Here is a 23,913-nt window from a genome sequence, read left to right on the forward strand (position 1 = left end):
TTGTAAAACATTAGCATCGCTAAATTGAGGCTAATGGAAAAAAGACAATGTACTAACCACTTTAGCCTGCTATAAAACATTGGCAGTCTTCTCCACAACGCAACATTGCGGTTAAAAGGTGACACTCCAAACATGAAAACTCGCTGGATTAAAGAATTTGCAAGGGATGCGAACAAAAAAAATCTATTACTGATAATACATGCATGATGAAAGCGAAGTGCACTTTGTTTTTGTTTCTTTTTACTAAGTGTGAAGCTTAGGGTTAGTGGCTTAGCAAAGGTACTTCCGGTGGACATTTCAAAATAAAAGCACGTCATGTTCAGATTTCTGGAGGCAACTGCAAATACTTTAGATTGTACACTAAGAATAAATTTAAAATGACACCCATTATGAAAAATCTGATTGGCATTGATAATATGATGTAAAAAGTGATAATAATTTGACTTCAAGTTTGTTGCATGTACACTTTGCAGGACAAGATGACAGTCATTTTGGATAAAACTAACACTTTTAATGAGCTCTAATTGGTAGACAACAAAAATGACATTGGGTTTCCCACCTATTTCATATTCTGCACATAAGTAGCTTTAAAATGACTCATTATGCATTGTGTTTTTTTTAATATTTATAAATTTGAATATCGTGTGTGTTTTATTTAAGAATAACAATTTATTGCATTTGAATGGGTGATATATATATACAGTGGTACCTCTACATACGATCGCTTCGACACACGAACTTTTCGACATCCGACGTAAAATTTGACTCGCCATTTGTTTCTACATCCGACGACATGCTAGAAATACGACGACAATGGCAGCACCGCAGACGAATGCACGGCGGATTTTCTTGTGTGACAAATCAACACTGGTTTCAGAAAAGGTTGGTACAGGTGGTGAAACAAGGAAAAAGTTGACCCTTACCTTCTAAATGAAGATGCAAATGACAGAAAAATATGAGCGTAGGGTGGGCATCCGTGAAATGGCTCAACAATACATCTCCACGGTCATCCTCCGACCATCGTTCGCCAGTCTTTATAAGTTAAGCTGACAATTCTTATTGTGGTAACATCTCCAGAGAAATCGCCAACTTCGCCACGTTTTTATCATTTATTTCACAACTTATTCAAAACAAAAACACCTTCTGTCTGCCGCAATTGACGGTGTTCTCAAGAAAACATTCAAAGTGAAAGTGAACCTCAAGCTCACCGGTCTGTCTCTGGCACGTCAGCCCCGCGGTGCGTTCAGGGTCAGCAAAAAACGTCCGCCACATTAGAACCCGATTCGTTACATTAATACAGGAATTATTATTATTATTATTATTATTCCGATTTTGATTTATAATTTATTTGTTTTGCTATGTGTAAATGCCATTTGTAATAGTACCAGCAGTATTTTTTAAGGATTTAGTGAAGGTTTTTGGGCTGTGGAACGAATTAATGGAATTATAATGTATTCCTATGGGAAAATCCTGCTCGACATACGACCATTTCGACTTACAAACAAGGTCCTGGAACGGATTAACTTCGTATGTAGAGGTACCACTGTGTATATATATATATATATATATATATATATATATACACACAGGTATATATTCAAAAAACAGGTAATAATATTGCATATCGGCAATAATTATGAGACAATATCCCGCTTAAAATGTGTTATCGCGACAGGCCTACCATGCAAGCACTTTGAAATGTTGTGAATACAATGAAATGAATGGAAAAAATTAGCCTAACTTTAGCTTGAAATATTTATGTAAAATGAATAACTGCCTAGTGTTTTGCTTTTAACGGAGGGTCTACCATTTTACGTTCATATTTACAATAATTCCGCAATTTAAGCATTAATTTGCAAGAATTTTCAACTTAAAAAGCTCTTTGTTCCGTGACGGAGGCCATGTTGGATTAAACAATACCTTAACTTTTGCTTGAAATATTTACGTAAAACGAACGATAACTGCCCGTTTTTGCTTTTAACCAAGAATCTAGACTGTTTTACGTTCATATCGATAGAAATTCCGCGATTTAAGCATTTATTTGGAATAATTTTCTACTTAAAAAGCTCTTTGTTTTGTGACAGCCGCCATGTTGGATTTTGTATCTCTACATAATAGCGGAATTCAACCTAAATAAGTTGTGCTTGTATATAGAAAAATGCAATTTTAGCTTTTATTGAGTAAAATTAGGATGATTCTGCATGCTTTCCTCAAGTATTAAGTTTCTGATGTGAAAATTGAGTGATTTATTAGCTGTTGAAAACTTGCACTAAATAAAAAAAAAAAAAGTTGCTATTTTGAGCAAAAACTTATATGTTAAATATTGCTATTGATCCTAAAAGAATGGGTGATTATCTCTCTGCATTTGGTGATTTTTGTGCATCTAGCCTAAAATTTGAGAATTTTATAGCAATTTTATGTTTTGTTATACTTGTATAAATAAATAATTAATCAGGATTTTATTAGGGAACGACTTTGAATTTTTTTATGTCGCTGCTCATGGAGACTTATATATGCCTAAGGGAGGTGTCGGTTTTGGTTTTAGGTCGCTTGCGGCTTTGGTTTTGAAAATATTTGAATTTTAAGTTTTTGAAAATAGGCCCTCTACTGATCGGCCCCGAGTCCCGTGTCACGTCAACTGATAGTGAAGTCTATGAAGTCAATTATTTTGGAGGTAATTTACCTCCATGTTGGAGCTCCACATTGCTGTATGTTCCGGCCTGTGCTGGTTCCAGGAGTCAGTCGTAGGGAAGCCGCCATGCGCTGTAGGCTAAAGGTGGACACAAAAAAGAAATATCGACTTAATAATAATAATAATGTTCACATTAATCATTATTGAAATAACAAAGAAAAAGCCCTGATGATGGACACATTCTGACAATAGCAAGATAATTGATGTTGTTGAATTCGGTCGAAATGTTCCTACGCTCCTTTTTAGGTCAGCGCATGCCTACTGTCCGTTTGGATTACTTGTGATAGGTTCTTCAGTCACTTGAAGGTCACGCTTGCTCTTCAGATATGGCTTCAAGTTTTGTTTATGAGAGCTATTAAAACTCAACTGATAGGAAAACAACCATTGTTTTAATTGCACATTTTTAATCTAGTGCTTTGCTTAGGTTAGGTACATTGTATCGAATGTATGTGAGGCGGGGGGATCCTTCAACAAAAACTCATTTCATGTTATACCACTAGATGGCTGTGTCTACCATAACATTCAGCGCAGTGGGTTTGTATTGACTCACTGGTAAAAATACTGATACTCTATTATTATGACACTATACCACGGTATACATTGAAACCGGTAATTGGCACATCTAGTGCCAACTCATTCATTGTGTAAGTGAGAGGCTATTCTCGGCAGCATGAGCATCAACGCGTGAGTGAATTTGAGTGGGCTCACTCAATGAAGCATTTAATGAAGACAAGCATTTTTCTATGTCATTCTTGTTTAAAAATAATTCATATTATGAAGGAGGCACAGTGGGACAGTGCTTAGCACGTCCAGCTCACAGTTCTGGGATCGTGTGTAAAAATTCTTGTAGTTTTAATATCGCAATATAATACCGCAAAATATAGCAAACACCCAAAAAATGGCAATGATAGTTTTCAATTATTACTTTTGTTTTTATAAAACTTTTTTTTGTATTCTAACTAATAGTTTTAAAGAATATGTCCTGAAAAACTTACAAATCTAGAAATTAAGTCAACATTTTATCAAAATATTGTGTAAATATTTAAAAAAAAAAAAAAAAAAACTCACCTGGTAGTGGTTATGTTGCGGACTAGAGAAGTAGCCGTCACTGGAACGAGGGCTGGGGTAACCTGGTCGACTCGGCTGCAAAAATAAAATAGCCATTCAATTGAATTTAAGAATGAAGACTATGCAATTAATTAATACAAACTTAAGTCTCACTTTTGGCGGCGCCTCATCAGAACCTCCAGAATCCCACGACACTGTGACCTGTCTTCTCATCTCCATCCGCAGTCTTTCCTCTTGCTGGAGCTTCTCTTCCTCCAGTATGGTGCTGTTAGAGAAAAACGGATCACAATATTTAATTTTTTTTTACAGGTAGTTTTGACGCTGATCACAGAGATCGACAAAAATGTTGTTTTCAATCTACAATCTCGGGATTAAAATCGTCCCATTTTAGAAGAGAAGGAGCGTAATAAACTAACTGGCTGCCATTAAGGGTGAAAGGTGAACAATGCATTTCAACTGGGATAGCTTGCAGCTTTTCGTCTCACTCTTAGTCTTTTGGACGAAAATACTTAACAGTCTTAGTCGTATCAAAATGTGTTAATCTTCGTCTAGTTCTTGTTGATGAATACACAAACTGTTTTCGTCCAAAAATAAATAAGGGTTTTCAACTATTTCAAATGAACAATGACCAACGAGCACATATTGTAGGGTGTCCAAGGACAACGCCAACTAAGGGATGATAGTAAACACTCAGGAGGAAAACGGTACATCAGTTTCAATTAATTATACCCTATTAAAAAGTTGTCTAAGAGGAAGCTCGCAACGCTAAAGTTTATGCAAATGCTAACGCAAATGCTATGCTAACGGTACGAGTTACATTTAGAGTGTGATGATCACAGACCATTAAATGCTAAAGTATCATTGCATATTCTCTGAGCAAAGATAAGAAAGCAACTGTTACCGTACGTTTCAAAACAAGCAAGCCTGGAGAGGGTGTTTTGGGGGCAGCACGTCACATGAATGACACAACCAAGCACTGCTACGATGCAGGCTGACAACACGTACAATCAGAAAATGTTACACATTGCGAACAAATGACGCAAACTATGGCTCATTTTTGTCCCCTTCTCATCTCGTGAAAACATGAAAACTAGGAAGACAAATTTTTTGTTTGTCATCATCATGAAAAAAATGTTCGTTTACGATATACTTTCATGATAGTCCTTGTTTACGAAAACAACAATGGTTTGCATTTATCATTTGCTACCTATCGCTGTCAGTGGCGGCCAATGAATGAATTATAGTCTTTGACGGAAAACAAGCACGATTACCTGAGCTGCGTTTTGAGTTCAGTGAACCGCGGCCGCTTGCTGGGGTCGTACGACCAGCACTTGGTCATTAGGCTGTAAAGTGTTGGTGGGCACTGCGGCGGCATAGCCAGCCGTTCGCCGTTCTCTATGCGACCGATCACATCATTGTTCTTCACACCTTGAAAGGGCTTGATGCCGTACATCAGGATCTCCCACATGCACACGCCTGCCAAGGGGATGCAAAAATGACAGTGAAATGATGCGACGCCATTTTGGGAAGGCGCAGGCGGGCTCACCAAACATCCAGACATCACTAGCGGAGGTGAATCTTCTGAAGTTGATCGACTCTGGTGCCATCCACTTGATAGGAAGTTTGCCTTTAGAGGCTGAGAAAAAGAATGATAGAAGCTTGAGAAACTACCAAAAACTTCCAGTAGATGGCGGTAAACCATGAAAATGAAGTAGAAATTAATTTTCCAGCTGAATCATCACCTTTGTAGTAAGAGCTGTCCTCCATGTAGCGGGACAAACCGAAGTCCCCCAGCATCACGCAGTCGATAGAAGACACCAACACGTTACGTGCTGCGATGTCCCTGAACAGAAACGCAAGACAAACTGCCATTTAGACATCACTTGACCTGCCACAAACGTTTATTGTAATAGTCGACTGATCAGAGATTATTCTGTTATACTATATACTGTTATAGTACTCTGAAATTACCATTTTAGCCATAATTTTGCTTTGGAACTAAAAACTATGCGTTGAGAATAGTTAGGCTATGAAAACAAATCATATATGGACTTCCACGTTTCTCGCTTGAATAAAATTTGTTTAGTCCTCGATCAAAGATCAGAATTTAGAGAACATTTACAGGATATTTTTCTTTTTGAACAATAATAATAATAATAATAATAATAATACAGTTTATTTCAAAGCGCCTTTCATTCAAGGACACTTTACAACTGAAGAAACGAAAATAAAATAAATAAAAGAGATTGAAACTAAAGCCAGAGTAGATCAAAATAGCAGGAGAGAAATCATAACACAAAAAAACAGATGATTATTTTTAGAAATTTTAAATATGCATTTTAAAAAATGTTTTAAAGAGATCCACAAATAGAAAGGCTTGTAGTCCTTAAAAGATAAACATTATTTGATACTGAAACCCTTCAATATTTTCGTTTTTATACAATTTGTAAAATTAGTTTAACTAGTAGGTCGCCGTTGTTTTTGACGTCGTCGCAGGGCGGTGACATCACATGGTTATGTTGCTGGGCTTCCAGTGTATGATTGTAGTGACATTAACCTGTCATCTGTTCAACCCTTTCAATTTGAACCCGAGAAGAACATTGATGAACATGACAGCACTGTCGATATATCACGAAACGAGCAGCAAAAGCAGAATGAACAGGAAAGACAAGCTGAGACGAGACGAGAGCAGGAAAAAAAAACTTGTTTTGCCAAAATGTACTGCAGCGGCGAAACATGCTACAAGAGGCGAATTTGACACCCAAAGTACTACTATGCGCTTTCAGATTTTTTTTGTTTAGATGCATACAGACTGAACATACTAAAGATGCCTTAAGAAAATACTTCAAGGTAGTAATATCAAATAAGGGTGGATTAAATATGCTAGTATGAGAGCGTTTTGAGGCAATGAAAAGGTAATAAAAAGACTCAATAAAAACACAAATAGTAAGTACCCGCCGCTTTTAACCGATGGGAGCATGGATTGGACGTCTCGCAGCATAGAAGGAATTGCAGTAATTCAGTATTATTCGTCAAGTGACAGTGACAATCTACGTCATCGCCCTGAGTGTCCATAAAACATGGCGCCCTCCGTACTAAATATTTTAGATTGTTAAATCAATGGCAATATTTTATGTGTTTTTAATAACATATTTTAGTAAAAGAGAACAATTGTGGTTTATTAGAGCCTATAAGTCTTTAAGTCCGAGGTTCCCATCAAATAAAAAAATGTTTTCTTTTAAGTGAAATGAGACAAAAATAAAATATTTTTGGGTTTTAAAAAAAAAAAAAAAAAAAGGGACAATATTTAGGTCTTTGACTATCTAAACAGTTGACATTTCATTTTCTTATTAATAATTTGTTGGATATGGTCTGTGACAAAATTGAGGTTTTTAAGGAATGTGGTGCACACCAGATAGTATCTGGTAAACATTAGCATTATATAGCATTTAAGCTAGCGGACTTTGGCCATGCAAGTTAGCCAATTGTTCTTTTGTAATATCCTCATTTATTTAATTTTTTATATCGTTTGAGGCTAAGCTCAGGAGCGCATCGGATATTAGCAGTTCTGACATGCTAAAAATGATAATACAGGATTTAGCTGCGCTTAACTTCAATCTTGGAATCAACTAGCAGTTTTGACGTGCTAAAAATGATAATACAGGAGTTAGCTGCGCTTAACTTCAATCTTGGACTCGACTAACGCCTGAGCTTAGCCTCAAATGATATAAAAAAATAAAATAAATGAGGATCTAAGTACAACAAAAGAACAATTGGCTTACTTGCATTGCAAAAGTCTGCTTGCTTAAATCCTATTTAATGCTAATGTTTACCAGATTGTTTCAGGTGCGCACTATAAACAGGCTAAAAAACATTCTATCTAGTGCGCACCAGATGGTTTAAAAATGTTTTATTTCTGTCAATGTCCCTTTTAGGAGCTCCGTAAATTCTTCCCTGCTACTTCCAATTGAAAAAATTCACCTGGAGTATTAAGTTCTTTCTTGATTTTAGGACATTCCTTAGTCACAATTTCACAACAATCAATGTAAATTGTCTTTTTTTTTAACCTGTGCACGAATCGCTTGCTCTCCAGATACGCCAGCGCCATGCTTAGTTGGTATGCGAACAGGATGAGCGTGGCCAAGTCCAGGCTGTACTTCCTCACCTGGAGGAAGGAACGGAGCTGCACGCCAGCAGAAAACAAGATTTAGTACAAATTCTGGCCTAAAAATATGGCCTAAAATATACAGGACATGGGCGCACCTCTCCTAGCGTGCACAACTCCATAATGATCCACACTGGATTCTCTGTGATGACACCGATCAGCTTGACGATGTGAGGGTGGTCAAACTGCCGCATGGTCACTGCAGGAGCGCATATTGTATGATTAACACTATAAACGTACGAGTAAAATATATCCAGACGTACATGCTTCTTGCAGGAACTTTTCCCGGACGCTGTCTGACGTGCAGTTCTTGCACGTCTTAATGGCGACAGCCAAAGCTTGCTTGTCCTGATGAAAAAAATATCATTACTGATATGAATGACTGAATGGAAAGTTTTGACTGTGTTTACCTACCGGGATGTTGTAGACTCCTTGGTGCACATCTCCAAACTGACCCTCTCCTATGCAGCGACCGAGCTCAATCCTGTCCCTCTGGATCTCGTAGTCCCGCGCTAAGAAGAAAAAGAAAAGACAAATAAGAGGGTTGGCAGTAAATATTTATTTTTCAGTGTTAATAACGACAATAGACGGCCAATCCATTTGAACTGTGAGCGAATTCTTGCTGCCAGCCCTCTAGTTCAAATGGGTTGGACATCTATTGCCATCAATGGCAGTGAAAAGGTTAAAAAAAAAACAACAACAACATTCACAAAGTGAAAAATACTAAGCTCTGTGAAAAGTACCAAAAATACAAGTTACACGTAAATAATGTTTTTTTTTTTTTAAATCTACTAAATGACATTAAATGTATTGACATTAATCAATTAAATTTGGCAGTAAATGTTTATTTTCTGTGCCATTGACGGCAATAGAGTGGACACCTATTGGCTGTGAAAAGGTTAAAAAAAACAAAAACATGGATAAAGTGAAAAATAAATTCTTCCTTCCATGCAATTATTGAGTAATCAAATGTGTCGGCAACACTAGCACTAGTTGAAAACTAAAATATCCATAAAAATGTACCGTACTTTTAATTTTACTTTGCCAGACAAAATATTGACCTTCACAAAAAACAGAAATGGCTTAACATTCAAGTGATCATTAATTATTAAAATGGTGTATGATACAGAAATATTTGCTGATAAATTAAAAATGTTGACAGGATTTCAAAAAAGTAGCATAAAAAGCAATATACTGTAAACAAAAAAACAGCATAAAAAATTAAACTTTTACGACCATTACTTTGAGTTTAAAAAAACAAAACAAAAACATAAATATAACATTACATAAATCAACCGTTAAGTTTATGGTTGCCACAGTCCTACTACCCTCGCTACTTTGCACTTCATATTTGGCGCCGTCAGTCCATCGCGGATTTTTTTTTTCCTAATTAAAAAATAAATATACAAATGCAGTATTTTATAGAGCTGTCCCGATCCGATTGGTCAGGCAGTGCAGTAGAGTTGCTTGTTAATGTTAACGATGATTGACAGACGTTAGGGTTTGATCTTGTCAGAGACGCTTGGAAGCCGAAACTTCAAAGCGCCGCATGCGCCAATCATCGTTTAACTTGTTAACAGTTGCTGCAGCAACTCATTGTGTGTAAGTGATCAGCTTGAGTGGATTTGAGTGGACTCACTCAATGAGTTTATTAATTATTATAATTAATAATAATTATCATGATTAATTAATTTAATAAAGACATTTTTCTACTTTAATCTTGTTTAAAAAAAATTCGGTGGGACAGTAAAATGTTTAAAACCTGTAATTATTACATTTAAAGTTCTTAAAACAACATTTATTAAAAATATATATATACATAAAATTAGTGCTGCAATAATTAAACTATAAACTCGAGTAATTCGATTAGAAAAAAAGATTCGAATTAAATTTTGCTGCTTTAGGTATTCGTTTAATTAAAGTGGCGTTTTAATGGTTTGTTTGGAAAGTGTTTGCATTTAGTTTTATTGTAGGGCTGTCAAACGATTAAAATTTTTAACCGAGTTAATTACAGCTTAAAAATTAATTAATCGTAATTAATCACAATTAATCGCAATTCAAATCATCTATAAAATATCCATATTTTTCCGTAAATTATTGTTGGAATGGAAAGATAAGACACAAGATGGATAAATTCATTCAACATACGGTACATAAGGACTGTATTTGTTTATTATAACAAAAAATCAACAAGATGGCATTAACATTATTAACATTCTGTTAAAGCGATCAATGGATAGAAAGACTTGTAGTTCTTAAAAGATAAATGCTAGTACAAGTTATAGAAATTTTATATTAAAACCCCTCTTATTTCGTTTTAATAACATTTGTAAAATTTTCAGTCAACAAATAAACTAGTAGCCCGCCATTGTTGATGTCAATAATTACTTACACAATGCTCATGGGTGCTGAAGCCTATAAAATCAGTCGCACCCAAGCGCCAGCAGAGGGCGGCAAAATTCCACAAAACACAATTAACATGTTGGCATTTCACTGTGCTGTCATTTAAATCTGTCTGAGCGGGGCATGTGCGTTAATTGCGTCAAATATTTTAACGTGATTAATTTAAAAAATGAATTACCACTCGTTAACACGATAATTTTCACAACCCTATTTTATTGATTTGACTGGATACACTGCCCTTTAGTGGAGACATGACATAACTCATTTCACATGGCTGAATCCAGCTCCCTGTTAAGACCAACATAAGCTTTTGTTTGAGCTTTTTTTTTTTTTTTTTTTAAATGCGTTCGTAATTTAGTTTACAGGTATATTTGGCCGTTTTTTGTGAGAATATGTCTTTGAACCATTTGTTAGGAGCATTGTAAAAAATGTTTTATAGCATTTAAGCTAGCGAACTTTTGCAATATACAGTGCCCTCCATAATCTTTGGCACCCCTGAAAAAGATGTGTTTTTTAGCTTCTAATATATATTTTTTTAATTCAACTAATATGGGACCTTAATGGAAAAAAAGAGAAAAATCCAACCTTCAATACAAATGCATTAATTCAGTGGGGAAAAAATCCCACATAAAGAAATAATTATTTGACATCAAATAATGTGTGTCACAATTATTAGCACCCCTGGTGTTAATACTTTGTACAACCCCCTTTTGCCAACAAAACAAGGTCTGGGGACTGAGATGGCCATGGGAGGAGCTTGATTTTGTGTCTGGTGAACCATTTCTGTGTAGATTTGGCCATATGTTTAGGGTCATTGTCTTGCTGAAAGACCCAGTGACGACCCATCTTCAGCTTTCGGGCAGAGGGCAACAGATTTTGATTTAAAATGTCCTGGTATTTCAAAGCATTCATGATGCCATGCACCCTAACAAGGTTCCCAGGGCCTTTGGAAGCAAAACAGCCCCATAGCATCACTGACCCACCCCCATACTTCACAGTGGGTATGAGGTGCTTTTCAGCATGCACATCTTTCATGGCACGCCAGACCCACTTAGAGTGTTTGTTGCCAAAAAGCTCAATCTTGGTCTCACACAAAGATACACACGGTCCCAAGCTTCAACTGGGACCTTGTGCTTTGGTCAGATGAGATCCCAGACCTTGTTTTGTTGGCAAAAGGGGGTTGTACAAAGTATTAACACCAGGGGTGCTAATAAATGTGACACACATTATTTGATGTCAAATAATTTTTTCTTTATGTGGGATTTTTTCCCCACTGAATGAATGGACTTGTATTGAAGGTTGGATTTTTCTCTTTTTTTCTATTAAGGTCCCATATTATTTGAATAAAAAGAAAATATTACAAGCTAAAAAACACATCTTATTCAGGGGTGCCAATAATTATGGAGGGCACTGTAAATTAGCCAATTGTTCTTTTGCTGTACTTAGATGCTCTTTTTTTTTTTTTTTAATTATTAGCTCAATTATTTTAATTTTTTTATGTTCCTTATCCAAACTAACTATTAAACGATAGCTGCAGCCCGACATCAAAGTTTTTTTTAAATTATACTTTGGGAAAAAAAGTGAAAAAACATGTCTTTTATGTATCTCTTTCCAATGCTAAATATGAATAAAAAAATAATCAAACATGGGTGGGAGGGGCGCGGTTTTTCCACTAATTGCGGTGGGTTCTGGTCCCCATTATACGCGAAAACGAGGGATCACTATATACCATTTATGAATGTATTTTTAGTGTAGATTTTTTTTCCAACTGTAAAATTCTGGCAATGACAGATGCCAGTATATTACGAGTATTTTTTACAGTTTGAAAATAATATTCATCAATTTGTTTTTTTTAACTCATTATCAATCATTAGAATTTAATCAAATGCCATCCCCTAGTCAAACAACTAATCAGTGAGATGATTTGCTGCCAAGAAAAATCCCCAAGAAGGCATTAGGAACCCGGACAGAATGATAGCGGGACAGCTTTTAGTTGTTTTATTACCTTCCACTATTCCATAGGTCACTTGGTTGGCGATGGATGAGTGAAGAAGGAAAAAAAAGGAAGACGCAGAGGTGAAAAGCAAGAAAGAGGCAAGAAAACACATTCAGACGATCATAGTATACTTGGCTAGGATGTCACGCATGCATACAAAGAAAATGTCAGGTTTATTTTTGAAGTTTGCTTTAGTAGAAGAAGCAGGAGTAGCAGGGGAAATAAACGCACATCACTTCCCCTAATGTGTTTTTTGGGGCTTAGAGATCAACAAAAAGAAAAATGACAGCATTAATCATGCACTTACTGGAGGGCATGGTGTACGTGTCCTCTTCGTCAACTATTTCGGCGTAGTCATCGGTCTCTGGAATGAAAATGAAACACTGTGACTAACAACACAAGCACCAGTAAAAGGAAGAGTAGAAAAAAAAAAAGCATTCACTTTACAAGAAAGTGCTGCAGCTTACTGTTAAAACTCTCACTGTTATGGTAACTCCTGCCCAATGCGACACCCATACAGCTATGCTTTCTCTCTCTTTTACAAACGCACACAAATTAAAAAAAAAAAAAAAAAACGCACACACTCGCGCGCGCGGTTGGCTCGGTGACAACAGAGCTGTTTGACAGCAGCTGGCGTTGCGGTGCGATGGCGGCGGAGAAATTAGCAAAGGAGGCCAGGGAGAGTTCAAGAGGAGATAAACATAAATAAAAGAAGCGGAGATCCAAAAGAGATGTTTGGAAGAATCCAAAACAGAATAAAAGACTCGGCTAAAGCGGGAGGAGCAGGAGGAGGGGAAGAAAGAAAAAGAAAAAAAAAGGGAAGGATGGACGGAATCCATCCTAACCAGATGGTTGGTGTTTAAAATAAAATCAGGGTGCAGACTCAGCTGTGAGGAACACGAGTCGAACATCTGCCGTCTATGGGAGATTAGCGCCCGATTTGTTGGATTTTTATCCGAATTCACAGCCATTGACGGCGATAGACGTCCGATTCATTGCGACTGGGAGCGCTAGCAGCGATAGATTAAACTCAGAAGTGAAGAGCGGCGCATTTAGAGATTAATACAAAACAGACTCAATCAAACTAAACGGGATTGACTTCCAAGTTGTGCTAATATCAAAAGCTCGTTTTCATTGCAATGGATATTAATTTGCTCCAGGCTGAAAATGTTGCAATCATAAAAATCTGTCAAGTTGCGGTTGTTTTTTTATGAGTTCACCTAAAGATGGCGCCAAAGCATAGACTACTAGGAAAGTTGTAATTGATGTGCAACTACTAAAAAGCTCATTGGCACACAAAAGTTGTTTACAGAATTGTACTGTTTTAAAAAAAAACAAGAAAACCAATTCTGTAAAGATATACTGTCAACTTAACAGCAAACTATCCCAAAAAAGAACTACACTAAAAAGTATGTACAATATGTGTAACTGATGCATATACAGTCCTGTGAAAAAATTAGGATACCCCATTAAATATTCACTTCTTTATTCAGAAATGTTCACATATCAATGTCTGATCTTGTTTTTATTTTTCTCTGGGAAAGAAACTGATGTAATTGAAGGTAAAAGACAACAATTAACATTGTTTTACTCACTAAACCAAATATATCAACAAAAATGCATATTCTGAGGAAAAAGTTAGGATACTCTACCACCTAATGGCTGAAATAACTTCAGTGAGACGCTTTATGTAGCCATCTACCAGTCTGAAAAAAGTTTGCCCCACTCCTCAACGCAGAATACTTTCAGGTGTGAGATGTTTGAAGGGTTTCTTGCATGTACAGCCTGATTTAAGTCATCCCACAGCATCTCAATGGGATTAATATCTGGGCTTTGACTCAGCCATTCCAGGACTCTCCATTTCTTCCTTTTCAGCCAGTCCTTGGTGGATTTATTGGTATGTTTAGGATCATTGCCATGTTGCAGGGTCCAGTTTCGCATCAGCTTCAATTTTTCACACGTTCTCACATGTTCCTCAAGCATCCTCTGATACACGATTGAATTCATGGTGGATTCTAGAGCTGGCCAGGTCCTGCTGAAGGAAAGCATCCCCAAACCATGAGACTTCCACCTCCATGCTTTACAGTTGGTATAAGGGTCTTTTCCTGGAATTCTGTATTAGGTTTACGCCAAACATGTCCACTGTTCCGTTGTCCAAATAATTCAATTTCAGATTCATCTGTCAAAAGAACATTATTCCAGAAGTCCTGGTCTTTGTCTACATTCACTCTGGCAAACTTCAGTCTGGCCTTCATGTTTCCTCCTTGCACACCTCCCACAAACAACAACAGCAGCAAAAGCCTGCTGTAAGTCCTGTGATGACATTTTAGGGTTTTTGGAGACTTCTTTTAGCATCTTGCGGTCTGCTCTCAGGATGAACTTGCTTGGACGGCCAGGCATGTTGGCAGTTGTTTTGAATGTCGTCCACTTGTAGATTATTTTCCGGACAGTGGAATGGCTGATTTTATATTCTTTTGAGATCTTTTGACATCTGTTACCAAACTCATGAGCATCTACAATCTTCTTTCTGAAGGCCTCAGACAGCTCCTTTGATCTCACCATGATGTTTTTCTCACTTCAACAGTCAGGCACTGTTGAAAGTATTCTTCGTTGAGGAGTGGGGCAAACTTTCTTCAGACCGATGTCAAAGACTGGTAGATGGCTACAAAAAGTGTCTCACTGAAGTTATTTCAGCCAAATGGGGTAACACAAGCTATTAGGTGGTAGGGTGTCCTAGCTTCTCCATAAGTTAGAATATGCATTTTTTTTTATATATTTGGTTTATTGAGTAAAACAATGTTAATATTTTGTTGTTTACCTGCAATTAAATCACTTTCTTTCCCAGAGATAAAGAATAACAAAGTCAAACATTGATATGTGAACATTTCTTAATAAAGAACTGGATATTTACTGAGGTGTCCTAATTTTTTCACATGACTGTATCAATAAGCAGGGTTTGAAGCTGCATTGTCACTGTGGCAGTTGAGTGTGCTGACTACCGAGCAAACAGTCCATTCTAGTTTCATATGCTGTTAACCTTACGCCATGAGAATTTAAAAGAGCGTTTCTTAACATTCTGTACGCAATGCAGTGATCCCTCATTTATCGCTGTTATTGGTGAACAGAACAGACTTTGAACAGTGAAAAACCGCATTGTGTCAGCCCCCTTTTTTTGTGTTAAATGTATATAAAGCCTTAAAATGAATATGTTGTCATTAGTACATTAAAGAATAGTTTGAAACATGTACATAAAATATCTTCATCAATAACATACATAGCAGTGTTGTTTTCGTCAAAAATGACGATAAAGAAAATTTTTTTGTCAACAAACACTTTTTCCATCATGATGATGAGACTATAACTAGCTAAAAACGGGTTTGGGGAGACTAAAACGTCTGACAAGACGAGAACGAGACAAAAATGTGCAATAGTTTCCGTCACATGTTCGCATTGTGTGACATGTTATGTGAAGTTAGCCTGTATCGTAGCAGTGTCTGGTTGTGTCACTCGTATGACGTGCTGCGACCCCACTTTCACCAGTGCAGTGTATTTTCCAGTTGCAAGGCTTGCACTCACGCACACACGGTAATATTTGTTTTTTTCTCTTGGCCAGAGAGAATATGCAATGTTGCTTTACCCTTTAACGGTCTGTGCTGAGTGATCATCACACACTAAATGTACCTTGTAGCGCTAGTATAGCATTTGCGTTAGCCTTTGGCTAATGCTAACGGCGAGCATCCTCTTAAACTCACGGACTACTTTTTCCCATACACCTTGTGGCTTTCAGGTGGGTATAATTAATTGAAAAAAATGTACTGTTTTCCTTGTGAGTGTTTATTATCACCTAGTTGGCGTTGTTTTTGTAGATGCTACAATATGTGCTCATCTGTCAATGTTAATTCAAAAAAGTTGGAAACCTTTACCTATTTATTTTTAGAGTAAAAATTTTTTTAATTTTACAGACAAAAACATTTTTAGTAATTGTAGAAAAAACTAGAGGAAATTAGTCAAGTTTTCTGGCAACAAAAACTAGACAAAGACAAACACATTTTGAGATGACTAAAATATGACTAAGACGGATAAGCATTATCGTCAGAAAGAATAAGACAAAAATTAAAAGGGCTGCCAAAAACAACACATACATAATGTATAACTAATATAAATCGTGCGTATTCTACATTCTCTCTCATATGATTGAGCGCCTTGAAAGGTGGAAAAGCGCTAGATAAGTGTAACACCATTTACCATTTACCTGTTTGTGTGTAAGTGTACATACATATGTAAATGGAAATAAAGTGTACATAAATATTTTTTTAGAAGTGTTTTATTCTTATACCAAGATTTTAAAATCTACGACGCACTGAGGGCGCGAAAGATGAACCCAAAGGAGCCAGGGATCACTGCACTTCTTGCAACCATTCATCAGTAGCTCGGTAGTCAGCATGCTTGACTGCCAAGATGGCAGTCGGAGTTGTGCAGTGACGTCACCACCATTATCCTGACTTTACATACGGATAACCATACAAATAATAGTTTTTAAAAATAGTATTAAAAAAACAGTTTAAAACAAAAACATTAATGTTACTGAAGCACTATATGGTTTTTACATGTATTTTACAGGTTTCCCTTTTTTATGGTAACATTCTAGCAACCACAGCTGCTTGTATTTCATCATGAAATCATCTATTTTTGCAGTGCAAATTTGTAAGATGACTTTGAAAGTGTTTGTTTGGGGATGTTCTTTTGTGTTATTTTTGTTCGCTGTCTTACACGAATTCTTGGTGATTTCATTGTGTGTTGAAAATACAAGAGATTTAAAAATAACTTTTAAGAATAGAAAGGGAAAGCTGTCACATTCACATTTCATCATAAGATGGTTTACATTAGTTACGGTTCATCTAGTAATAAAGAAACATTCCAGTGGCGGAAAAACAAAACAACCCGCAGCTTTTCAAATTCCAATCTTTTAGTGTGTGTGTTTGCCTGTTATAGCCAGGAATGCATCGCTTGAAACCAGCAAACGTCTTTCTCGCCATAATTCTGTGCAAGTATATGTCAGTCCACGTGTGCAAATTGTGCGAGTGCATGTGTGTGCGTGTGTGAAGAGAGAGAAGCAGTTGGACAAATTCCCTTAAAGAGAAACATCCCATTGTTGCTCTGGTAGTATGTCCCTCGTTTTTTTGGAGCAAAGCATGAAATTTCATTGAAAAACAAAATGTTACAGAAGGGAGCAAACACGAAATCAGAAACAACATATTAATCACTTTACCATCCCCGCTAAGATCTTCTGCAGGGTCCAGAGAGCATGCAAGGAGGAGGCGAAGGGAGAGACAGAGAGAAATAAGCAGAGGTTAGTCTTGTAACAAAATGGCTGCCGCACAACCTGCAAAGCCAAACACGCAAGCAGTTAGTTCAAGCTCTGATAGATGCCTTAACAAAGTGGCTTCATGCAAGACAGTGGCACGAAGACGCCACTGCGGTTTGTGCACGATGGAGTCTGTGGTGACTTGTAAATATTTGCGCAAGCGACCGAGGTGGACGCCGAAATTCCAGTGGTGGACTTTAAAAAGGAGTAGAGAGCTGCAAAATTTTCACACTAAGGTATTCCCATCGTTTTGATCAATTTCAATCTTCCAAACAAATCATCTAGTCAGTTTTAATTCACTTCAATTCACACTATTCCAACTCCAAAATGTTCCAAAAATTTGTGTTAGGTTTCATTCGAAAACCCATTGACTTTCAATGGCACATTCAGCATAACACATTTACATTGCTCATTCAATTCACATTGAATTTGCACATATACTTCCGCATATTTGCTCGCGACATCCATTTTACACTTTCTCCATCCAAAACCTACACCTCATGTTAACACAGGCTGCACAGGTTTTGTAATTTTGTCCACGAACGATCAATGAAGTGATAAGAACATACAATCTTTGAGGTAGATCCTTAGGTTTAAAGCACATCCTTAACTTATTGTCTGCAGCTGGCTTCGATTTCAGGCATATAGCGAGGTACAGCCACACTGGCGCATTGTAGCTACTAGCTGGTCACTGATCAAAACATTCCACTTACAACCATATATACAGGCGCTTCCAGGAGTTCACGCAAAGCACAGGAAGTCTCGGAGTCTCATCTACGTCGTGCTGAATCAATTTTTGGAGATTCCGTGGGTTCCCCTGGTCTGATTTTGCAGTTTTAACTTTGTCAACGCACTGCTTACTTCAACTGCACTTCATGTTGTTCTGTCTAAACCGGAAGTCTGAGCAGAAACTATCAAAGATGGCGCCGCCCATGTTTCGCTCAGGAAACTTGTCTATATTCACTTCTATTAACGTTCAACTCCGTTGGTGGACCCACAAAGAAAATCTGGTAGTCATTGTTTTTTACCAAGAAATCAACAGGGAATGATGCAGACTTGCCCAAAAATCAACAAGAAATGAACCACAAACTAACAAAACCAACAGGACGCAGGCCAATATTTCCTGGAAGTGACCCAGAAATGATCCAAAATTACAAGGAAGTGACCCACGGTATTTTATTGCCTATCAGAGCAAATCATCCTGGTGTCCAGAAATGTCATTTTTTTTAGTGTTACACCAAATAATCAACAGACAGTGACCTGACTATGCCCCAAAATAATCAGGAAATGACCTGACATTAAAAGAGTGTGATCCTAATTTGCCCCATAATCAACAAATGAACAGAAAATTGCCCTTAAATCACCTAATTCAGCATTATTTTACTATATCACTTGGCATGCTTATAGTATACCGAACGACATGAGAGCAAGTAATTTCAACACTTCCTAGCATTCATTTTATTCCTCCTCCACCATGGTTGCCCAAGGATAACGTAATGAAAATTCCCAACCCGTTTGCCTGCGTGTCAAATTGGAAGCTGCCAGCTGAGAACGTTGGGAAAATGTTTGCAGAATTCCGGCTGCCGCCCAGATTGATGGCTGTCACCTTGGCCGATAATCGCAAAAGTCTCCTTCCCTGGCTGCAAATTCAGCTCTGTCACTTTAAATCAACTGGTTTAAAACACAGTTGAAATATTGAATTTGGAACTTTAGCAAACTGTGACTTGGGAGTGAAAGCATGTGCTGAAGTCATCATTTTTCTGTGGTGCTGTTCTCCACTTGAAACTCAAGTACTGTTATTGAAACAAAGTATTATTTATGAATTAGATACTGGGCAAGAAGCAAGGTACACTTAAGTCATTAACTCATTAATTTCTATTGACGAAGATAGACGTCCATCACATTTCGATCATTCCCTGCCACCCTCCACGTTAAAGTGTAATGGACGTCTATCCTCGTCAATGGCAGTCAGTGGATTAAAATGATCTCAATGTTATTTAATTTAATTTAATTCAATTCTGTTAGTTGAATTATATCTCTATCATTCGCATCACAAGGAATACCATTGGGTGGCGAATCAGAACAGAAGACAAAGGGGAGGAGAAAACGTCGCGCCTTTGCCGGCTTGGGAGGAGAGGACGGCACCGGGTCTTTGTCCAATCAGAGAACAAATGGGAAGTGGGGAGTGAGGACAGCGTGAATGGAAGACAGAGTGCAGAAAAGGCCACGCATGGAGGTAAACAAACACGACAGAGGAGACAAGACAGGAATAAGTGAAAAAACAGATGTCGGAGGAAATGGAAAAAGCAGAGGAGTCACTACGGTAGTACACAAGAGATTTCCGACTTACCGGAGACGGAGATTGTTCTCACTCCACTCTTGACCGCTTCCAATCTCTTCTCATTATTAGACAACCTAGAAACGGACAAACAAGTGTGTTGACAACCCCAAACGCGGCAATTATCTCTGCCTTTTGTGCAGCAGCTCTGGGAAGGGAAGAGCGAGAGGCCAAGGAAAAGAGGAGGAGACTCGCACAAGTGGAAACTATTTGGCTGCCAAACATATCTCCTTATTTGACCACACATGGGGTGAGAGAGAAAGGTACAGAAGAGAGGTGAAGAAAGAGAGATTTGCGATTAAACTCAAGAAAAACAAAAAGGCATGAAACCTGGATCAACCAACTGAGAGATAAACACACTACCACAATTCCTCGTGAATTGGTCGGGGGCATGTCTACTGTACATGATATGCAACTTCAAATGAGTCTCTTTTAGGGTTGTTCCGATCATGTTTTTTTGCTCCCGATCCGATCCCGATCGTTTTAGTTTGAGTATCTGCCGATCCCGATATTTCCCGATCTGATTGCTTTTTTTTTGCTCCCGATTCAATTCCAGTCATTCCCGATAATTTTTCCCGATCATATACATTTTGGCAATGCATTAAGAAAAAAATGAATAAAACTCGGACGAATATATACATTCAACATACAGTACATAAGTAATGTATTTGTTTATTATGACAATAAATCCTCAAAATGGCATTTACATTATTAACATTCTTTCTGTGAGAGGGATCCACGGATAGAAAGACTTGTAATTCTTAAAGGATAAATGTGACTTTTTATATTGTGACTAAATATTGCCATCTAGTGTATTTATTGAGCTTTCAGTAAATGATACTGTAGCCATTTAACTGTTCTGCCCAAATGCATGATGGGAAGTGCAACCATGACTACGTAGTGGCACCTATTGATATATCTTCTCTGCGTTGGGAAATAACATAGGGTGTTAAGAAAAAGATCAACTGCTACCTTTCTTCCCCACATTGCTTCCCACGATACTTTCAATTATTGAGAGAGGGATTTTAAGGCATTAGCCAACTAAAAAAAGGCTCCAAAGACTGCCAAAATTCACTCTACTCCTTTAACGCAGTCTTTTAGCTCTATATATAGGTAAAACGGCGCCATTATAGATTGAACGCGACAATGCGTGAGTGGGTGCGCGTGCGTTAATTGCATTAAATATTTTAACGTGATTAATCTTAAAAAAATTAATTACCGCCATTAACGCGATAAATTTGATAGCCCTACTTTAAGCCAAAACTAAAGACTCTGGATGAGTGTAAAACATTTTGTCTGTAACGTTAAATACAATTAAAAAATGATTTAATTAAAAAATATATGTACGTATATATTTAAAAAAGGCATGTCCGATATTTTTTTTGCCGATTCCGATACTTTGAAAATGACGTGATCGGCATCCCGATCGATCGGGACATCTTTAGTCTCTTTACTTGAATTAATGCCGTTTCACCCAATGCTTTATTAGCCTGGCGGACCGCCAGAATTTTCTTGCCCCCTGCCAAGCTAAAAAAAAAGAGCACAAAATAAAGTATAAAGAGTAGACGTGCCGATTACCGGTTTCAAGGTATACCGTGGTATGAAAACGTCAATGTTTCAAAACCGCAAAAATTTTCCGTCATACCGTCCCTAAGGTCATAGCCATTTTTTATATCCCAAAAATTCGTGGAGAAATCCCTCCCTTGCAGCTGCAAGGCTCAACCCTCCCCCACCGGTTGTTGCTCAGTGTCAGGGAGTCAGCTGTGCTATACGACAGCTGGAGGAGGTGAAACTCCTGAACTTTTTCCCCCCATCAAAGAAAACGAAATCGCCGGTATGGGAATACTTCGGCTACAGAAAATTTACAGAGGGCCGCGGCTTAGAGGAGGATGGCCAACCGACATGTAAAAAACGTTTGCGGAGGGTGGCTGCCGAGGAGGCAATACCTCCAAAATGATTTCACATTTATACAAAATTAAAGGTTATTACTGTAATTTTCACACTATAAGGCGCACCTGACTATTAGCCGCCACCCACCAAATTTGACACGAAAACGGCATTTGTTCATGGATAAGCCGCACTGGACTATAAGCCGCAGCTGTCCTCACTGTATTATGGGATATTTACACCAAAAAATATGAACTAGTAACACTTTATTTGGCATAATAAGACTGTCAAAAGACCAAATGAACCACCAAGAAGCTTTGAACCAATTGGCTGCAAAGCTTTATTGCTTCAAAAAGCTTCATTTGGCCATCACTGTTTGCTTGGGGGAGACAGTCAACCTCTGCTGCCAACACTCTTGTCGTCCAACATGCCTCCTAGCATGCATTGCAGCGCTACAGATGTAAATAACAATCAAAATTCATGTCTTGCGTTAATTATTTCTTCACTTACTGTTCCAGTTGTTTCATTAGTTGCTAGTTAAGGTATCTGGTAACACTTCATTTGACAGTGGCATCATAAGACTGTCATAAGGCCATCATAAATATGACATGACACTGCCATTAGCATTAATGAATGTTTATGATAGATGTCATTTTGTGTCATCCGGCAAATTATCTCCATTTTTAATGGATGTAAAAGATCCGAGCTGGACCTAAATGCAGTTAGTTACATAATTTGCCAGATGACACCTCATGATATCTGTGATAAGCATTCATTAATGCCCATGATAGTGTCATTTCATAATTATGACAGTCTTATGGCCGTCTCAGGACGCTGCTGTCAAATAAAGTGTTACCTATTTACCCAAATAAATCAGCAAATAAGCCACACTGGACTATAAGCCGCAGGATTCAAAATGAGGGGAAAAAGTAGCGGCTATAGTCCGAAAATTACGGTAAACATTGTCATGAACGTTTCCTAGCAGCTACAAGAGTTAATTCTAGAGTGTTTAGTGTGTCTAGTGGTTGTAAAAGGTTGGGGTTTTTTAACTCTAGCAACTGTCTGTGTTGAGAAAAAGAGTGTGTGTCTTATGTAAATATGATACGAGTCATACACACGGGCTTTTTATGGAAAATAATTCAATTCTTTTTGTTCTGATGGTAATAATGTTGAGATGTGGCTGTGGGTTTAGGTTCACCTAAAGGACTGCATTTATTTTAATTTCATTTAGAATATTCAGTCGTTGTTGTTTTTTTATTTATTTATTTTAACATTATACTTATGCTCCAATTTTCTAATATGTTTTGAAAAATCCTGTTCAATGGATTTTTTAACCCATTATCTCAAAGATACTGTATCTCAAATTTTTTTATCTCATTTTAGTGATGTAATTGCAATACCGTGACACTGTGATATTTTGGCTAAAGGTTATTATTCCGTCAGAATATCATACCGGCACATGCCTAAAGCGTATATGGTTTTTGACCGCTTTTTAGCAGTGGTAACAGTTGGTAACTGGTGATATGGTTGAAAGTGCAATGGCGACATAGTATGGTCAATATGTGGAAAAAAGAAAAAAAAAAAAAAATTCTAGCTCTCATCCTTTGCACTGATTACTTTTTTTTCCCCTTTTAATTGTATTTTTGTTTGTGTGTTAAAACTGTTTCAAGACTGTTCCTTTATAATATAATATATAATTTATTCCTTTGTAATAAATGGCTTATAATAACACATAAGTCATGGTTTCATAATTTCTATCAAATTTTTAAATTATTATTTATTTATTTTCAAAAACGGGCTTCCCTACAACGAGGATTTGCAGGTTTTCTGGGGGAAACCTTATGTCATTAAAAAGACAAAAAAAAGATATAATTAACAATAGAATGTTATCACTTTATGGAATGCCAACTTATTATTTTTCAGTGGTTAATAAGGTGTCAAACCGTGTCATCTACTTGAAAAGAGGAGTATAGTGGAGTTAGTTTTGTAGTAGTTTCCA

At 37.3% G+C, this 23,913-nt stretch overlaps 1 protein-coding gene across 8 annotated transcripts in view; it reads right to left on the bottom strand.

Annotated features, from left to right (window-relative positions):
* ptk2aa (protein tyrosine kinase 2aa) overlaps positions 1-23,913 on the bottom strand; it is an 85,146-nt gene that overhangs the window by 9,875 nt on the left and 51,358 nt on the right. For 4 of the 8 annotated variants that reach the window (XM_057827503.1, XM_057827509.1, XM_057827508.1 and 1 more), the window contains 14 exons: positions 20,040-20,104; positions 17,594-17,611; positions 12,632-12,688; positions 12,334-12,354; positions 8,340-8,437; positions 8,189-8,273; positions 8,024-8,124; positions 7,828-7,943; positions 5,503-5,603; positions 5,307-5,396; positions 5,032-5,236; positions 3,914-4,025; positions 3,761-3,835; positions 2,684-2,770 (listed from right to left, as the gene is read on the bottom strand). In XM_057827503.1, the coding sequence (XP_057683486.1) occupies positions 2,684-2,770; positions 3,761-3,835; positions 3,914-4,025; positions 5,032-5,236; positions 5,307-5,396; positions 5,503-5,603; positions 7,828-7,943; positions 8,024-8,124; positions 8,189-8,273; positions 8,340-8,437; positions 12,334-12,354; positions 12,632-12,688; positions 17,594-17,611; positions 20,040-20,104 (1,231 nt within the window). Of the gene's footprint in view, positions 1-2,683; positions 2,771-3,760; positions 3,836-3,913; positions 4,026-5,031; positions 5,237-5,306; positions 5,397-5,502; positions 5,604-7,827; positions 7,944-8,023; positions 8,125-8,188; positions 8,274-8,339; positions 8,438-12,333; positions 12,355-12,631; positions 12,689-17,593; positions 17,612-19,752; positions 19,840-20,039; positions 20,105-23,913 lie in introns of all 8 variants that reach the window. The other 4 variants (XM_057827510.1, XM_057827504.1, XM_057827505.1 and 1 more) reach the window with 4 other exon arrangements.

This window comes from Corythoichthys intestinalis, chromosome 22, assembly GCF_030265065.1.
Source record: "Corythoichthys intestinalis isolate RoL2023-P3 chromosome 22, ASM3026506v1, whole genome shotgun sequence".
NCBI lineage: Eukaryota > Metazoa > Chordata > Actinopteri > Syngnathiformes > Syngnathidae > Corythoichthys > Corythoichthys intestinalis.